Here is a 19348-nt window from a genome sequence, read left to right on the forward strand (position 1 = left end):
GCCGAGGTGGCGGCTGCCATCGAGGGGCGGAGGTCGGGTGCTAGCGGCACAGCAGCCCCAGCGAGAGGAGAAGGGAGCCGTTGGAGTCGAGGCAAGGTGATGGAGGCCAAGGGGATCTGGCGCGTGTGGCTTTCCTAGCATGTTTGTATGACGACGCGATGGGGATCGGGAGGTATTTATAGGGCATGGGGATTTGGTAGGAGGCGACATTGTCTGAGGGACTGGAGGAATTGAGGGAGGGAGAGAGCCGAGGGAGAGGCGGATCGATCGGGCTATGGTTAATAGGGGCGCGACTGGGCTTTTGCGGTCGGTTGAGAGGAAAATGGCCCTGATCGGCTGGTTAAACAAAAGAAAAGAAGGCTTCCAACATTGGAAAAATTGTCTAAATTCAAATGGAGTTGAATGTAAACCAAAAGAGTTAGAGTAGAACTAGATGTAGGAGTTAGAAGTGTCCAAAATCAAGAGATTTTTGGTGGAGCTTGCGAAAGTGATAAAGAAATTTGTGGCAAAGTTTGGAGGCCAAACTTGAAGTAGAATAGGCATGAAATTTATTTTGCAAGTGTGTTGGTTGATTCCAAAATAAATGGACTATCATTTTAGCTCCCTAAAATATTGGGAGGATATTATAAATGTTCTAAAGAGAACACACCATGTGCATTTCCCTCGGTTTAAATGGATTGAAGATCCATACAATTTTTTTTATTTGAGTTACAAAATTTAATGACATGATAGCATGATGAAATGATGCAATGCAAAAATAATATAAAGCAAGCAATAAATAATAATTATGGAAATGAATCGGTCTCGGACTGTCACATTACCATCTCAATCATAAGCCATCTGTAGAAATAAAATATTCTTTCGATAGTAGGTAAAAAATGGCTTTATGCAAACGAAACTTAGAACCTTTCACTGGCCAAATTGCATGTAGAGATAGGATTTTTATACTCTCTTATGGTGTGATTTGCCAGTACATTTCATGTGCCGACCTACACAGCTGCAACTTATTATGTTGTAGAAATTATATGACGGGTAAGTGATGCGTTAGGGTTACAATGTCTATACTCAACTTTGTCGTTGGTGTTGATAGGACTCCATTGTTATTTTTGTTGTGTGAGCTATAAGTTAATAGTATCTACATTACTCTATAACAGGTGTTTTTTTGCTATTTCATCGAGTAGTGTGTGTGCTAGCTACTGATCGTATGTGGGTGTGGGCGGCGGTATGGGCATCGGAACTGGGCGGCGGCAGCGAGGGAGGGGTGGTCGGGCGTGTGGCTGTCGATGGGAGAGAAGGTGGAATGGCCAATATGCCACCGAGTTGCGGACCATGGGGAGGACAAGGGCGGGCGTTGCGCGAGTCCGCTTCGTGCTCGCACCGTCCCAAACCCGCCCAAATCTGGGGCTCAAATGGGTCGCGCGCGGACAAAAGGCGAACACTGATCCATTTGTGTCGGCGCTTCGGGCCGTCATTTGTGTCCATTTCGATCCAAACGGACACCCGCGGAGAATTTACGTTGGCGTGTTGGAGTTGCCCTTAAGGGCACGTGTATGAAGACTTTTCGGTTGTTATCGACAAGGTAAAGTCGGCTCCGGTAGTGGAACGGCGATAGCGCGCTTCGGCAGTAGTGGTTTTTCTGTAGTCTCGAAATGTCGATGTAATTTTTATTATGTTTATAAGATAGTTAATGAAAAAAATTGTGGCACTGAAAAGCGCGCGCAACCTTTATTAAGCATGCCCGCTATAACCTAGTCACTAAGCAAGCTGTTAAATCCTGATTTCTGTGCTTTTGGCACTCCCACTCGGTACGGCGCCGACGGCGACATGTACAAAAGCATGGAATCGGAGAAGAGAATTATATAATATGTTTTTTGTTTAAGATAAGTAGAGAATATAATAATAATATAATAACATATAATTTTTTGTGGAAATGGAGGCATACCCCCGATAATAATAACATATAATAAGAGAGAAAGAGCTCAAAAGTTTAAAAAGCAGGGGAGCGAACGACCAGACGAAAAAGCCAGGATCAGACCCCACCCGTTGTCTTCTACCTTTGCAGTTCCAATTCCTTTGCTTCCCTCGTCGGCCATCCCCAATTCCCCAACATCTCCACCAGCCCCGCCCCGCCCCCGGCCGAAAGAAAAAGGCCCGCCCCAAAGCCACAAAGCGAAAAAGCCGACTCCCTCAGCATCGCACTTCCCCTCGACTCTCTGAACAATAACGATGCATCCCCTTCTGCTCCCTTCTCTTCCCTTCTCCCTCATCGCCACCGCGAGCGCCACCACCACACACCACTCTCGCACACCACTCTCGCTCTATTCGATCATCGCAACCGCAGCGTCGGGGAGGGAGCTATGTCCATGTCCAGCGGCGGCCCGTCGGCGCCGCAGCGCCAGCCCTCCATGGGTAGGCGGAACATCTCCCGGGCAATCACCATGAGGACGGATGGATACTCCGGCGAGGAGGAAGGACCCATCATAGAGAGCGAGCTCGTGCCATCCTCCCTCGCGCCCATCGTGCCCATTCTCCGTGCGGCCAACGAGATCGAGGACGAAAACCCGCGCGTCGCATACCTCTGTCAGTACTACCACTAGCACTTTCTTCACACCTGACTTAGTTCACCTATTCTTACTCCGACCTGCCTGCCTGCCTGCTCCACAAGGCCGTTTTACTGCATTCGAGAAGGCGCACACCATGGATCCAAACTCAAGTGGCCGTGGAGTCCGGCAGTTCAAAACCTATCTCTTGCATAGGCTGGAAAAGGTATGAATGAACCTATCATTCATATTCACCCTAATTGTCGATTGCTTTGAAACTAGTACAATGCATTACATCTTTCATGTTTGTTATTTCACAGGATGAAAAAGATACACAACGCAGGCTTGCATCAACTGATGCAAAAGAGATTCAGAGGTTCTATGAACACTATTGTAAAAAATATCTTGAGGAGGGTCTTCAAACGAGAAAGCCGTAAGCCGCAGCATTTTTTTTTAAAATATAAGAGGTCACCCTTAAGCTCTGTTCACCCTTTCTCTATGCATAACATACAGGGATGAGATGGCTAGATACTATCAGATTGCATCTGTCCTATATGATGTGTTAAAAACTGTGACACCTGACAAGCCTAACTCCGAGGTTCGACATCTAGCAACTGCAAATAATTGCAACATAATTGTTTTATCTTCATCACATTTTTCCACATCATGAAACATTATAACTTGGAATTAATACATGTCTTGCAGTATGACCAGTATGCTAAAGGTGTTGAAAAGGAGAAAGCTTCCTTCTCACATTACAACATTTTGCCCCTTAATATTTCTGGTCCCACACAACCTGTAATGGAAATACCTGAGGTTAGGTTATATACCATAAAACTTTGTTTCGACTGCTTTATTTAGTACAACATTTACTATGAATGATTGATTTTCTTGTGTGTGAAAATTGCAGATAAAAGCAGCAGTGGCCCTTCTTCGCAAGATAAACAATCTTCCAACGCCAAGGCCAGATACGACTAACGGGCCTCAAGGGATAGATGATGGACCTATTGTTCGTGACTTGCTTGATTGGCTCTGGCAAACATTTGGATTTCAGGTGGATACTAACCAATACTTAAATTTATATTCTAGACTGTATGATCAAAATCTTGCATCCTTTAGAATTTTGTTTTTCTAAATCACTTCAAGTGACCAGCTGGCAAAATTTACTAGTTTGACCAATTGGTTTCGCATGGAACTCACATAGTTAATGCTTATGTTATGCTAATGGAAAATACACTGTGGGTTTATTGTACGCACATGAATCTTTTAGGCACATCAATCACATATAAAATTTGTTCACAGACATTCATGAATCATGCAAGCTGTTTTCTAGTCACTGGAGTTGCGGATTTATACACTACTCTCTAGTCAAAAAGTAATATGGTGGTTTTGTGTTGGGTGGTCAGGCACCAAGGTGTCTGTTATCTGTTTAGGATTTCATACTATGTTTTGCTTTATTGTTGTAGAAAGGTAACGTGGAAAACCAAAAGGAGCATTTGATTTTGCTGCTTGCTAACATAGATATGAGAGGAAGTGGCAATGTCCACCAGGGTGAAAGACAAAATCACATGGTAAATATTTCTGTGAACTAGTTTTTGTCAGTAATGCTGGATCAACTCAACTTGGCAGAGCCCTTTTGCAAGTGGTGTTCCGCTCCTACTAGTGTCCATGTTAAACTGATTCACGAGCTTCTAATATGACTTGCAGATACAGCGTGATACAGTGGATCACTTGATGAAAAAAGTCTTTCAAAACTACATTTCATGGTGTCGGTATCTGCATTTGGAGTCAAACATCAAGTAATAATATAGCATTTTGTTGCACACCTGGTGCTCAAAGTTGTCCTTGATTCCTCGTTAACTGTAAATGATTTTCGTGCAGAATTCCACATGATGCCTCGACACAACAACCAGAGCTTCTTTACATCGGGTTGTATTTGCTGATATGGGGTGAAGCTTCTAATGTTCGCTTTATGCCTGAATGCCTTTGTTATATCTTCCACCATGTAAGTGACAATCTTGTTCTTACGTCCGAGATATCTGCTTTTGATATATATATGTATGTATGTATGTATATTCGTAGACCTATTCATATAGCAGTGATTATATAATCGTGTAACAAAGAAATTTCTTCTGATTGAAATGCAAAGGGGTGACATGGTGCTGTAGAATCTTTTTTCTCCGAAAAGGAAGGTTATACCTCCTGGTCTCTGCACCCTAGGATGCACACAATCATCATATTATTATATAAGGGGAAAGCTACTAGGCCAAAACACCTTATAACAGAGTTGAAATGACCAACAAAGGTTGACTAAGTCGCCATCTGACTTCTGAGGTATGCATAATGTATTCTGGTTGGTTATCACCCATGAAAAGAGAGACTACATGTAGAACACGAGTATTGGGAAATGCACATGATGAGGGTTTACTAGGGAGACACTTGTCATGGGCTAATAATTCCAGTCAATACCTATACCACACTAAGCACAGTTCTGCTATGTTTGTTTCTGTAAGTTGAGGACTTGTCAGGCCCAAGTCTGAAGATCCCCTGTTCCCGCGTGCCAGTTACGATTACAGCCGTCCATCTTGTATCCTAGGGACACCAGGCAAAGTTAACGGTTCACTTAATTGGGTCGCTCTCCTCCGTCGATTGACCATCCAACGGCTGTGAAGACGCAGGAGTGGCTGTTCATCGCCCGACAAGCCATGTGCTCTGCTTTTTCTGCTATTCTACTTTCTAGTTGCTGTAGTGGCTATAAAAGCCAGCTCTCCCTTTCATTTGAGGCATGTAAAAGAATTATTGGGTGTAAACCCTAGCCGCCGGTGGCGCGCTAACTACTTTCCCCTTCCTTCTGCAATGAAAACCCTAGCTCGATTCGCCCAATTCCTGTCCTAGTTTCGCTAGTTCTTGTTAAAATTCAGTAGTTTGGGACTCTGGTCCTGACAATTGGTATTAGAGGCCAGTCCTTCCTCGGCGGCGGTGTTGATTGGAGCGCTGTAGAGGTTGGCTCCGGCTGTAAAATCCCTCTTCGAGCTCTGATCTGGCGGCGGAGGCAGTTGGTGGCGGCCGGAGTGGCAGTGTTCGGATGCAGTCAAGGAAACAGTCTGGTTGCCCGAGAGTAATTCTCTGGCGGTAAAATTCCAGCTCCTGTGATCTGACCGTGCACCATCGGAGGCGGGCGCAGGCGGTGGCGTCGGCGGCGGTGACAAGCCATCCCACCCTCCCAACCCCCTATGGTGGTGATCGCAGACGGCGAAATCATGACGGGCCATGTGGATTCAGGTTCTACGGCGGAACTGCAGCTCGAATCCCTCGAGTTGGACATCAAGACACTGCAGCGGGACCGAGAGGAAGATCGCAAGGAGTTCCAGCAATTTCAAGCGACAGTTAACAGAAATTTTACTACGACGCAGAAGAACTTCGACAAGATCCAAGACAACTTCCGACGCCTACTGTTAGATCCTGAACCAGCCCAAGAAGATGGTGTGGAAGGGCAAGGCAGTGTGCAAATGAAGGACAACCAGATCAACTCACCGCGAGTGGCTCCTGGTCGGCCAAAACAACTACAAGCACCTACTCCTCCTTCTGTCGCAATGCCTGAAAAAGGAGCTCCCTTGCCAATTGGTACAGCTGTTCTGCGTGATCAGACAGGTAAGGAACTGAACATGGATGGGACTCCTAAAGTTCCTTACAGACACCCACACTATGAGCAAAACAAGGAAAAAGAACACTTTCAGACAGCACAGAGAGATGTGGTTCAGTTGGAGGAAATACAAGAGGAAGATGGGGCTGAGAATTATTATAGAAGAAGAAATGTTCTTACTGTCAAGCCTGCTAAGTTGAACATCTCTGAGTTTGAAGGACAAGACCCTGAATCATGGATTCAGAACTTGGAGCAATATTTTGCTGCTGCAAGAACTCCAATTGAGCATAGGACAGAACTGGCCATTTCTTATCTTAAAGGACCTGCTATTCAGTGGTGGAGGGGTACTGGTTATGCACCCTCTAATGTGCCATGGCATAAGTTTTGTTCTTACCTATCTGATAGGTTTTCTGTGGAGTCAGCTTGTGATGTGGTCAGTAACTTTCATGCTGCACATCAAGCAACAACAGTGGCTGCTTATGTGGAACAATTCGAGCAACTAGTGAATGGGATGAGAAGAGAAAATCCTGCTATACCTGATGATTATTATGTCTCCAGTTTTGTTTCAGGCCTCAACCCTTATATCAGAAGCTTAGTAGAGTGTTTTAAACCAAGGGATCTGCAAACAGCTGTGTGGTATGCCAGAAGAATGGAGAAATCTCAGCCTCCTTCTCAATCAGTGCAAAATAAACAGTATGTGCCTCAACCAAGAAGACAAGTCATGTTTGAACAGCCCAAACAACTGTTTCCTAATGCAGCACCAAACAGGAATGTGGTTATTCAACAAGCCAAACAGAACCAGGTGTGTTATAAATGTAGAGAGCCTTGGGTGCCTGGTCACAGACAGGTGTGTAAAATGAACCAGAAGGCACAAATTCAAGCTCTACAAGCTCAGGAGGATGGAACCCCTGAAACTATTTTTGTGGCAGAGTTTGATGATCAGGAACTGGACAATACAGAGCAGCTAACTGATGAAACTGTATTGAAAGTGTCAATGCATGCTGCTATGGGCATTGGAGCAACTAAAAATACTTTCATTTTGACTGTTAAGCTGGGTAATACTATGGCAACTGCACTGGTGGATAGTGGTAGTACTACTACTTTTATCTCTCCACAAATGGCTAGCAAGTTGGATGTTGTTCCTAGTCCTACACCAAAAACTAAAGTAGTAGTTGCTAGTGGAGGCATCCTTTGGAGTGAATTTCAAGCAAAGAACTGTCACTATGAAATACAGGGCCATGCATTTATTGATAATTTCAGAGTGCTGAAGTTAAAGGGCTATGACATTATCTTGGGAGTGGATTGGTTGAGGAAATATAGCCTATCCAAATGGATTTTATTAAAATGGAAATGAAGATATCTGCTCCTGAAGGACAGTTTATCACTTTTGTGGATGAAACTGTACCTCTCTCTAATGTTACTGAAGTAACTGACAACACTGAAAAATTAGTGGAACAAGCTGTGTGTGGATTTTTCTTGTTCACTACTTCTGGTCCTCAAATGATAGCAGCTGCTCAAGAAGTACCTGCTGATTTAAAACCACTGCTAGATCAATATGAGAAGCTCTTTCAGGAACCTACTGAACTTCCACCAAGTAGGCCTTGTGACCACAGAATTCCTTTGGTAGAGGGAGCAAAAGTAGTCAACCAAAGGCCCTATAGAATTCCTCAGCACCAAAAAGAAATTCTTGAGAAAATCATCTTAGAACTTCTCAAGAATGGAATTATCAGGCCCAGCACTAGTCCTTTCTCCTCTCCTGTGCTGTTAGTTAAGAAAAAGGATGGAACATGGAGGCTCTGTACTGATTATAGGAAATTAAATGCAATTACCATCAAGAACAAATATCCTATTCCTGTTATAGAAGATCTGTTGGACCAGTTAAAAGGGGCCAAAATATTTTCAAAAATTGATTTGAGAAATGGTTATCACCAGATCAGAATGGCTGAGGAAGACATTCCAAAAACTGCATTTGCTACTCACATAGGACTGTTTGAGTACTTAGTAATGTCTTTTGGACTTACTAATGGATCTCCTTCATTTCAGGCCTTAATGAACCTCCTTTTTGGACTTCTCAAATTTGTAGTGGTATTTTTTGATGATATTCTGGTGTCCAACTTTTCCATGGAGGAGCACTTAGATCATCTCAAGCAGGTGTTTGATATATTGCAAGCAAATAAGCTGTATGCCAAGCTAGAGAAATGTTCTTTTGGCCAGAAGGAATTGAGTATTTGGGCCATGTCATTAACTCTGAGGGAGTTTCTACTGACCCTACAAAAATTGAGGCTATTAAATCATGGCCTGCTCCAACAACTGTAACTGAATTGAGGAGTTTCTTGGGATTAAGTGGATATTACAGGAGGTTCATCCAGGGATATGGGATAATCTGCAGGCCCCTCTTTGATTGCTTGAAGAAAGATGCTTTTGCTTGGGCACAAGAGCAACAGCAAGCATTTGAAACACTGAAGCAGAAACTCACTCATACACCTGTGCTGGCCCTGCCAGATTTCAAAAAAACCATTTATTCTGGAAGCAGATGCTTGTGGTTATGGGCTAGGTGCTGTACTGATGCAGGAGGGCAGACCACTTGCTTATTTCAGCAAGAGCATTGGCCCAAAAGCTGCTGCATTAAGCACTTATGACAAGGAAGCTATGGCTATTATTGAAGCTGTAAAGAAATGGAAACATTACTTTTCTGCTACTTCCTTGATCATCAGAACAGACCAAGAGAGTTTGAAGTACATCCAAGAGCAGAAAATTACTGAGGGCATCCAACACAAGCTGTTGTTAAAGTTGCTTGGATATAACTTCACCATAGAGTATAAGAAGGGCAAGGAAAACAAGGCTGCTGATGCATTGTCTAGAGTAAAACATGCAGTTTCTGCATTATTTACTACTGCTACATCACCTGCTTGGGTTAAAGAAGTAGTGAGCAGCTACCAGCAGGATGATAAAATCAAGGAGTTAATTGCTGAGTGTTCTGTGGATAAAAGCACTGACAATGCTTACTCCTTTAAGAATGGTATATTGAGATTCCACAACAAAGTTGTAGTGGGGAAAAGCACTAACCTGAGGCAGGAGATACTAGCAACATTTCACAATTCTGAGCTAGGAGGACACTCTGGTGAGAGAGCTACTTATCACAGAGTAAAACTAGTTTTTCATTGGCAGGGTATGAAACAAGATGTGATCACCTTTCTGAAAAATTGTCCTGTCTGCCAGTTGAACAAGTCTGAGCATACCCCTTACCCTGGATTGTTAGAACCACTGCCTGTTCCTGATTTTGCATGGGCTCATATTAGCATGGACTTTATAGAGGGTTTACCTACATCAGAGAACAAGAACTTGATCCTAGTGGTGGTTGACAGATTCACTAAATACTCCCACTTCATTGCTATGAAGCATCCCATCACAGTCCAGTCTGTTGCAAGAGCATTCTCTGAAAATGTGTTTAAACTTCATGGAATGCCACTAGTGATTGTCACTGACAGAGATAGAATTTTTACAAGCAATCTCTGGCAGAAGTTGTTCAAATCACTGAACATCAAGTTGCATATGAGCACTAGTTATCATCCACAGACAGATGGGCAGACAGAAAGAGTGAACCAGTGTTTGGAGAATTATTTGAGATGTATGTGCTTCCAGCAACCAAGGAAATGGCATGGATGGCTGGCCCTAGCAGAGTGGTGGTATAATACCTCTTTCCATACTTCTCTGAAGATGACACCTTTTCAAGCTCTTTATGGTTTTCCACCTCCTATGGTTGCTGAATCAGCTCTACCAGACACTATCTGTGAGGACAATGAAGATTTACTGCAGAACAGAGAGCTAGCAGTAGAAGTGATCAAGCAAAACCTCTTGAAAGCACAAGCTAGAATGAAATTCTTTGCTGATAGAAACAGGAAAGAGAGAGAGAATTGGTAGTGGGAGAAATGGTTTATCTTAAGCTGCAGCCTCACAGACATAATTCTCTCAGTTTGCACAGACACATAAAACTGCACTCCAAGTTTTATGGACCATTCAAAATTCTGAGTAAAATTGGAAATCATGCATACAAGTTGCTTCTGCCTGAGGACTGTCAATTGCATGATACATTCCATGTCAGTCAACTTAAAAGGCACATTGGTCCCAAAGTGGTGCCCTCCTCCAATCTTCCCCTGGTTGGTCCAGATCGGACAATCAGAATTGAACCTGAGGCTATTCTGGAGAGGAAGCTCATTCCAAGAAAACAAGGCAATATAAGCATTCCAGTGGTTAGGTGGTTGGTGAAATGGGCAAATCTACCACCAGAAGAGGCAACTTGGGAAGATTCAGCTTTTATCCAGAAGGTTTTTCCTGCATTCGGAGCTTGAGGACAAGCTCCAGCTCAATCGGGGGGTATTGTCAGGCCCAAGTCTGAAGATCCCCTGTTCCCGCGTGCCAGTTACGATTACAGCCGTCCATCTCGTATCCTAGGGACACCAGGCAAAGTTAACGGTTCACTTTGTTAGGAATAAGCAACTTATATTCCCATGAGGCCATAGGCCGAAATATATACATGTACAGGTGTGGAACATATGCAGGAAACCCTTTATACAACGGGATAAATACAAAGGGGTACATGACTTATATTATAACTCTAACACCCCCCTCAAACTCATGGTGGATGAACAACACTGAGTTTGGAGAGATAAAAGCCATGTTGTGCTCTAGTCTGGGCCTTCGTCAAGAAATCCGCCAACTGTAACTCGGAAGGCACATACTGAAGAGCAATAACCTGATCCTGCACACCAGCACGCACATATAAAGCATCAACACCAATATGCTTGGTGAGCTCATGCTTCACAGGATCGCGCGCAATGCTAATAGCACCTGTACTGTCAGATAAAAGCAGAGTCGGTGTAGTGACAGAAACACCAAAATCCTGAAGTAACCACCGTAACCAAGTCACCTCTGCCGTCAAAAGAGCCATGGCTCGCAACTCAGCCTCAGCACTCGAACGGGAAACTGCAATCTGTTTCTTCGTCCTCCAGGCAATGAGAGAACCGCCAAGAAAAACACAGTAAGCAGAAAGTGAACGGCGATCAGAAGGATCACTAGCCCACGTAGCATCCGAATAGGCCTGAAGCTGTAAAGAACTGGAGCTAGGAAAGAATAGACGGTGAGAGATCGTGCCCCGAAGATATCGGAGAACACGAAGGAGATGACTATAGTGAACCGATGTGGGAGCAGAGACAAACTGACTTAGAATATGAACCGGATAAGAGATGTCCGGACGAGTGACAGCTAGATAGACAAGACTGCCAACGAGATGACGATAACGCGTCGGGTCAGGGAGAGGATCACCATCAGTAGCACGGAGGTGAACATTGAGCTCCATAGGAGTCTCAACAATGCGCTCGTCAGTAATAGCAGCACGAGCAAGAAGATCCTGGATATACTTTTCCTGGGATATAAAAAAGCCATCAGAGGTAGAAGAGACTTCAATCCCAAGAAAGTAGCGAAGAGGTCCAAGATCAGACATAAGAAACTGCTCACTAAGACGGGCCTTTACAAAGGCAATATACTCGGGGTCATCCCCAGTGATGATCATGTCATCAACATAGAGAAGAAGAGTCCGACCACGAGGAGAAATGTGAATAAACAATGCTGGATCATGAGCACTTGCTGAAAAACCAGCAGTAGTGACCACAGAGGCAAAACGCTCAAACCAGGCGCGAGGGGCTTGCTTAAGGCCATAGAGAGAGCGACGAAGACGACATACCATGCCATCAGGAACAGAATACCCAGGTGGTGGCTGCATGTACACCTCCTCACGCAGCTCACCATTAAGAAAGGCATTCTTAACATCAAGCTGAGATATAGACCAATGGCGTGCAGAGGCAACGGCAAGAAGTGTACGAATAGTGGTCATATGGGCCACAGGAGCAAAAGTCTCGTCATAATCACGACCATGCTCCTGCTGAAAACCACGAGCCACGAGACGAGCTTTGTGACGCTCAAGAGAACCATCGGAGCGAGTCTTAACCTTGTAGACCCACTTACAAGTGATGGGACGGACTCCGGGAGGAAGAGAAACAAGATCCCAGGTACCAGTGCGTTCAAGAGCAGCAATCTCCTCTGCCATCGCAAACTGCCATTCAGGATGAACAACAGCCTGACGGTAAGAAGTCGGCTCAAGAACAGCAGCACCAGCGGTGGGAAATCCAAAGCGATCAACAGGCGGACGAGGACGAGAACGCAAGCCATAAGTAGGCTGAGAGGAAGAGGACGACTCATCCAATGAGGCATCCACAGGTCGTGAACGACGAGTGTAATGCTGAGGAAAAGAGGGAAGGTAGAATCGGGGGGGTGGCGACGAAGAAGTCACCGGAGATGAAGGTGTAGAATCCGGTGACATGCTAGGCGAGGAGACCGGAGAAGATGGTGGCTGCAAATCGACTAGAGGTGGAGAAGCAGAGGGAGTGGAACGAATAGGCACAGGCACGACGGGGGTGATAGGTGAGTCAGGAAAAGTGAGGAAAGAGATATCCTCCACTGAAAAAATCGAGGAAGATGGGCGTGGGTAGAAGGGACGAGACTCATCAAAAGTCACGTCTCGAGAGATATGCATCCGACGACCGATGGGACCCAACAACGATAGCCCTTATGCTCATCACTGTAGCCTAAGAAGACACACTCAACAGACTGAGCGGTCAGTTTGGTGCGTTCGCAAGGGGCAAGAAGAACATAGCAAACACAACCAAACAAGCGAAGCATCGAATAATCGGGAGAACGATCAAAAAGACGCTCGAAAGGAACACCACTCTGTAGAGCAGCGGAAGGTTGTATATTGATAAGATAGGTGGAGGTGGAGACGGCCTCAGCCCAAAAATGAGGCGGAAGAGAGGCAGCAATCATCAATGCACGAGCCGTCTCAAGAAGATGTCGATGCTTTCGCTCAGCCACACCATTCTGAGCATGAGCACCAGGACAAGAGAATTGTGAGAGAGTTCCTTGCTCAGCAAGAACACCACACAACATCTTAAAGATATACTCGCCAGCGGAGTCAGCACGAAAAACACGAATGGGTGAAGAGAACTGAGTATGAACCATGGCAGCAAAACGGTTATAAATAGACTACTCACTACGAGAAGTCATGAAATAAAGCCATGTGTAACGAGAGAAATCATCTATGAAAATAATATAGTATTTATGACCACCTTTCGAAGCGAAAGGAGCCGGACCCCATACATCAGAATGAACTAAATCGAAAGGACGCTTAGACACTGACTCACTATGTGAATATGGTAACTGAATCTGCTTGCCAAGACGACAACCCTGACACTCTAAAGAGACATCTCCTGAGACAGACCCCAGAAGACCTCGACGAACTAAAGACGACAACCGAGAACCACACATATGACCAAGTCGATGATGCCACTGCTTGAAGGAACTAGTAACGGAGGCGACAGAAGCGGAGGAACTGGCGATGGTGGTGGCAGCGGAAGGAACATGAAGCCAGTCCAACTCCCAAAGACCCTGAGAATCACGGCGGCGAGGACCAGCCCCAACCAGAGTGCGTGCGACGATCCTGGACAGAACAAGAGTCAACGTCAAGGATGACACGGCAACCAGAATTAGTAAGTTGACCAGCAGAAAACAGATTCATAGTAAGGCGAGGAACATGAGCAACATCAGGAACAAAATAAGGAGTGGAAAGATTGCCTCTACTAGCAACAGAAAGTGGAGTACCATCAGCAGTGAAGACATGAACAGGAGAATCCAGCGATCGAAGAGAGGACAAAGTGGAAGAATGAGAAGACATATGAAAAGAAGCTCCAGAGTCCAGAACCCATGGGGATGTACCTGACTGTGTAGAGGGCGGTTGCTCAGTGCGGGAAGCATCAGTCACAGAACCAGCAGTACCCGTCGAGGAAGAACCTGAAGCCGCGAGCAGACGCTTAAGTCTCAGAATATCCTGCTCAGTCAAAGCAATGGCTGAAGCTGTCGAGGGAGATGACGAAGTCCCTGAGGATGATGATCGCGCCTTGCGCAGGTGTTTCCGCTTTGTGTAGCACTGGGACTCAATATGACCATCATTGTTGCAGTAGTCACAATGTGAACGGGGGCGACCTGAGCCTCCAGAAGGAGTGGGCAAGAGCGGCGGAGCACTCGAGCGGGAAGGGGTCGGTGCAGCAGGTGGAGTGGAAGAAGCCCGAGTAGCGAGCACAGAGGGAACCTCCAGCAAACCAGCACCACGTAAGCGAGTCTCCTCAGCACGAATCTCTGAAAGCGCCTCCATGAGAGAAATACGGCCACGAGCAAACAACTGAGCACGCCGGGGCTCAAACTCCTTACGGAGCCGAGACAGGAACTCGTAGACGCGATGAAACTCCAAATTGGCCTGGACAGCCTGGCAACAGGGGCAAGTACGACAACCAGCACTGCGGAGAGAATCAAGCTGGCGCCAGATAGCAGAACTCTGTGCATAAAAGTCATCAACAGTAGAGTCACCCTGCTGAAGAGCATGCTCCTGACGAACCACAGAAAGGTATAAGGCATCACCAGAGGGCTCATAGCGCTGACGAAGACAGGTCCACATCTGAAAGACAGTAGGAAGACCCAGAAACTCAGAAGCAAACTGAGGCAGAACACTAGCAGTGAGGACAGCTGCAGCACGAGCATCATCATCAAGCCACTGGGTGTAAACAGACAGAGCACCATGATACGTCTGAAGAGCCTCCTCATAAGCCAAAACCCTCTCATCATAAGCACGATCAGCAGCCTCATCAGCAAGCTTAGCCGCATCCTTGGCGGCCTGATTAGCATCCGTAGGAAGAACCAGTGGAGTCGGCGGAGTAGGGGCAACCGGAGGAACCGGACGTGACGGACAACAGACCTCGCCAGAAAGAACACCCCAGAGACGGATGCCACGCATGTGAATGCGCATAAAGCCAGTGAACTCGGTGTAATTAGTACCATCAAAGATCACCGGACAGCGAGGGACAGCAACATAGCCCGATGTAGCAGACATTTGTTTTTTTTCAACAGAATCTGACGAGAGAGCTTCCAATCGGGGGAAGAGAGATGCAGCGACGGGCAAGGAACAGCACGCAGGCTGCGGATGGAAGTGCTGGCTCTTTGCGTTGACTGGTCAGCAAGGCAGTCGGCAGAACCTTGGGCACTCACGATCCAGTGATCCAGGTGGGAGGTCGATCCAGGCAGGAGGTCCGCGCTCGGCTCGATCTGGGCTGGCGAGCGGGCGGATGGTCCTGCAGCGACGGGGCGACGTTGACTGGAACGGAGGAGACGGCAAATAGCGGTCTGGCGGGCGGGACGAAGGAAAGAGCAGGCCAGAGTGGACCTGCAGCAGAGAGGATCGGAGGCGGAGAGCCGGCGGCAAGAGATAGAAGCAGCGGCGGCCACGAATTGGATCAACAGCACGAGTTGCGACGTGCAAAAAATTGACCTAGCTCTAATACCATGTTAGGAATAAGCAACTTATATTCCCATGAGGCCATAGGCCGATATATATACATGTACAGGTGTGGAACATATGCAGGAAACCCCTTATACAACGGGATAAATACAAAGGGGTACATGACTTATATTATAACTCTAACACACTTAATTGGGTCGCTCTCCTCCGTCGATCGACCATCCAACGGCTGTGAAGACGCAGGAGTGGCTGTTCATCGCCCGACAAGCCATGTGCTCTGCTTTTTCTGCTTTTCTACTTTCTAGTTGCTGTAGTGGCTATAAAAGCCAGCTCTCCCTTTCATTTGAGGCATGTAAAAGAATTATTGGGTGTAAACCCTAGCCGCCGGTGGCGTGCTAACTACTTTCCCCTTCCTTCTGCAATGAAAACCCTAGCTCGATTCGCCCAATTCCTGTCCTATCCTAGTTTCGCTAGTTCTTGTTAAAATTCAGTAGTTTGGGACTCTGGTCCTGACAGGACTCTACATTTTTAGCACACCAGAAAGAACAAACTTTTTACCATGAGTGAAATGGTGTACTGCATGAAACACATTAACTGCTTATGTATGAGCATGAACTCCAAGCAAATTATGTAAGGTTGAAGTACCAAAATAATAGTTGTCTTGGCAAATAATATAATTGTCTTTTTTTTGTTCTTCAATGTTTTTATGGCATTTGTATTATTTTTTGTTATGAAATGAGAATTTTTAGATATACTTTAAAAATGGTGCTGCATGCAACACTTCTGTTAGAGTTTCACAATTCTCTCATAAACAGATCCCGAGCTAACGTTCTGGGCATGTTCTAAACATACACTGACTTCTTGACCAATCTTTTTCACCCTAAATTCATGATAGATGGCAAGGGATTTATATGACATAATATCTGATAGACGAGAAGAGTCATTTGACCCACCCTTCCGGCGAGAGGGGAGTGATGATGCATTTCTACAGTTGGTTATCCAACCAATCTACAATGTTATTCATAATGTATGCACTCGGATATCTTGTATAATGTTCGTTGCAAAATGTTATTTCTTATTCTTATCCATTTAATGTTCATTTGATGCAAAAGGAAGCTACAATGAGTAAGCGTGGTACTGTGAGCCACTCGAAGTGGAGAAACTATGATGACCTGAATGAATATTTTTGGTAAGTTGCTTTTAATAGTTCATCTTTGTGCTTTGCCTATCAGTAGGTTCTAAGAAAGCATTTCTTACTGGTCACTGTTTTTGTGTTCGCACATTCAGGTCGAAGAAATGCTTCAAACAACTTGGATGGCCAATGGATCCAGCCTCTGACTTTTTTGCAGATCCTACGAAAACTAAAAATGACATTGAGGTTTCTGGATAATCCTTTGCATATTTTTTGTGCAACAGATACTATTTATTATCATATTCATTAATTTGTTAAAATTCTTAGCGGTTTTAGTTTAATATATTTATTCACTGATTCTATTCTATCGAATACGGTGAGACTAAAGTACATGACCATGAGAAGTTGAAGATCTTCACTTAACAGTCAACCAACAGAAAATGGTAGATGAGGAACTAGCAACACCTTTTAGTGGTATAATTGGAACAATTTTTCTTGCATGGTGGTTCTGGAATTGAAGAAATCATGAATAGAAATTTATCCACTGCATGGTTAAATGTAGTTTACTTTGAAGGCTTGTTTAATATTGCTTCATATTGCTAAAAGTAGACAATAGTATCATTGTTTTTTGTGGTTCCTCAAAGTCTCAAACAGTTCCAGGGGAAAAATAAAAGGTGAACATGAAATGATGATATGTACAAAAATATTAGCGGCTAAATGAAATATAAGGAAACACAAAACCCGTTGTTCCAAAGTATAGCAATGAAATGAGTACAAGGAAGTGAAATGTTTAATAGTAGATACAAACTAGCAATGGATAGTGAAGAAGAGGCAAGGATGCAAAAACCATGGTTATGCAGTTGATTTTATAATTTTTTTTCAAGAATGATTGTAATTTCACATATTCTTTTCACTCATTGGGGTGATGTAAGCCAATGTAACATGCAATATTACTACTGAGCATATGCAAATTTAGTACAGTGATGGGAGAGAGCTGAGAGCTGTTCATACAAAATGAACTGAAGGGAAATCCTGTTCTACTTCATCAGACTATGGATTGGATAAAGTAATAGTGGGAGAAGGGAGCATGTGGCTGCACACCCTTGGGTCTGCGCTGTGCCGTAATGGCTACAGAGGTAGAAATAGGGATTATGGAGACAATCATATTAATCTCTGTTTCTGTTTATTTCTTGATGGACCCAAAAGGGATACACCTTTACATTTTCCAATCATGTCATCCTTCATATAGGAGCCGACCCTATTTCTGTAGAAAGTACACTTCCGCCCGGCTTAAATATAAAGCTCTTAAATACGTACGATACAAGCTGATGACAGCGCGACAGTGAAAAGGTAGAAGGTCCGATTCAAGCTGGGGAGAGTAGGAGCCAGCCCTATTAAGTTGATCTAACAAACTCAGTCTAAGCAATCAATCTGAAGGAACTTACTTGACTTGAGAGGAAAGCACCAACTTGGTATAAATGGCTTGTTTCTAAGCAGTAAGCCTGGTGCTCATCTGCACCCGTCTGGGCCTGAGATGCTGCAACACCCCCCTTGTGCTTAGGGTGCTGACGGTATTGCTGGCCCACATGACATATTTTCCTTTTTTTTCAAGGAACATACGTGTAATCTAGACTTCCAATGGGACATGTACTCATTTGTATTCAGTGTATTGTATGTGTATCTAAAAGCAGTTTGATCAAATTAAGTACATTTGGTAATATAATGGAACTAACTTTAAATGTATGCAATGTGCAGCGGCACGATCATTCGATGAGCAGACGGAGGATGTCCAAAACAAATTTTGTTGAAGTTCGTACATTTTTGCATCTCTTCAGAAGTTTTGATCGAATGTGGGCCTTTTTCATATTAGCTTTCCAGGTATGGACTTAATTATTAGTTGAAAGATGTCATGTTTCTTCATTTGCTATATCATGTGTTTTTTCTTCCTTTTAGGCCATGGTAATTATTGCATGGAGCCCTTCTGGATCACTTTCTGCTATATTCGAGCCAGCTGTTTTCAGAAATGTTATGACAATATTTATAACAGCTGCATTTCTAAACTTCCTTCAGGGTACGGATGCACTTTTGGTCTCAGGAACTTTGTGAATCTTGTAACCTTGCTTAGTTGTTTTCCCAGTTTTAAGGAGTCCTTGCTTAATTACCTTTTGGCATCTGAGTAGAATTTGAAACTACTTTGGCTTTTCTTACTGATTCGGATGCTGCACAGTTTCTAAAACTGGTCTCTTAAACTTTTTCAGCCACACTTGAGATAGTTCTTAACTGGAAGGCTTGGAGGAGCCTGGTGTGCTCGCAGATGATACGGCATGTCCTTAAATTTGTTGTAGCTATTGGCTGGTTGATAATTCTTCCAGTGACGTACTCCAGTTCCATCCAAAATCCCACAGGCCTTATCAAGTTCTTCAGCAATTGGATTGGAAATTTCCAGAGTCAATCGATATATAATTTTGCAGTTGCTCTTTACATGCTGCCGAACATTTTCAGTGCCTTGTTTTTCATATTTCTACCAATGCGAAGGGCACTAGAGCGTTCAAATTCTCGCATTGTTAGATTTCTTTTGTGGTGGACGCAGGTACATTTGATTAGATCTATCTACATGACTTCTTAGTAGAATTGAT

At 44.4% G+C, this 19348-nt stretch overlaps 1 protein-coding gene across 3 annotated transcripts in view; it reads left to right on the top strand.

Annotated features, from left to right (window-relative positions):
- The first annotated feature begins 2173 nt into the window (after positions 1 to 2173).
- LOC123078310 (putative callose synthase 6) overlaps positions 2174 to 19348 on the top strand; it is a 46444-nt gene continuing 29269 nt past the window's right edge. For 2 of the 3 annotated variants that reach the window (XM_044500776.1, XM_044500777.1), the window contains exons 1-15: positions 2174 to 2580; positions 2666 to 2766; positions 2861 to 2973; positions 3054 to 3138; positions 3246 to 3356; positions 3451 to 3594; positions 4007 to 4111; positions 4248 to 4339; positions 4422 to 4545; positions 16476 to 16607; positions 16693 to 16769; positions 16868 to 16958; positions 18468 to 18590; positions 18666 to 18783; positions 18971 to 19302. In XM_044500776.1, the coding sequence (XP_044356711.1) occupies positions 2358 to 2580; positions 2666 to 2766; positions 2861 to 2973; positions 3054 to 3138; positions 3246 to 3356; positions 3451 to 3594; positions 4007 to 4111; positions 4248 to 4339; positions 4422 to 4545; positions 16476 to 16607; positions 16693 to 16769; positions 16868 to 16958; positions 18468 to 18590; positions 18666 to 18783; positions 18971 to 19302 (1971 nt within the window). In that variant the 5' untranslated portion in view covers positions 2174 to 2357. The remainder of the gene's footprint in view (positions 2581 to 2665; positions 2767 to 2860; positions 2974 to 3053; positions 3139 to 3245; positions 3357 to 3450; positions 3595 to 4006; positions 4112 to 4247; positions 4340 to 4421; positions 4546 to 16475; positions 16608 to 16692; positions 16770 to 16867; positions 16959 to 18467; positions 18591 to 18665; positions 18784 to 18970; positions 19303 to 19348) is intronic. The other variant, XM_044500778.1, reaches the window with a different exon arrangement.

Source organism: Triticum aestivum, chromosome 3D (genome assembly GCF_018294505.1).
Source record: "Triticum aestivum cultivar Chinese Spring chromosome 3D, IWGSC CS RefSeq v2.1, whole genome shotgun sequence".
NCBI classification, from domain to species: Eukaryota; Viridiplantae; Streptophyta; class Magnoliopsida; order Poales; family Poaceae; genus Triticum; species Triticum aestivum.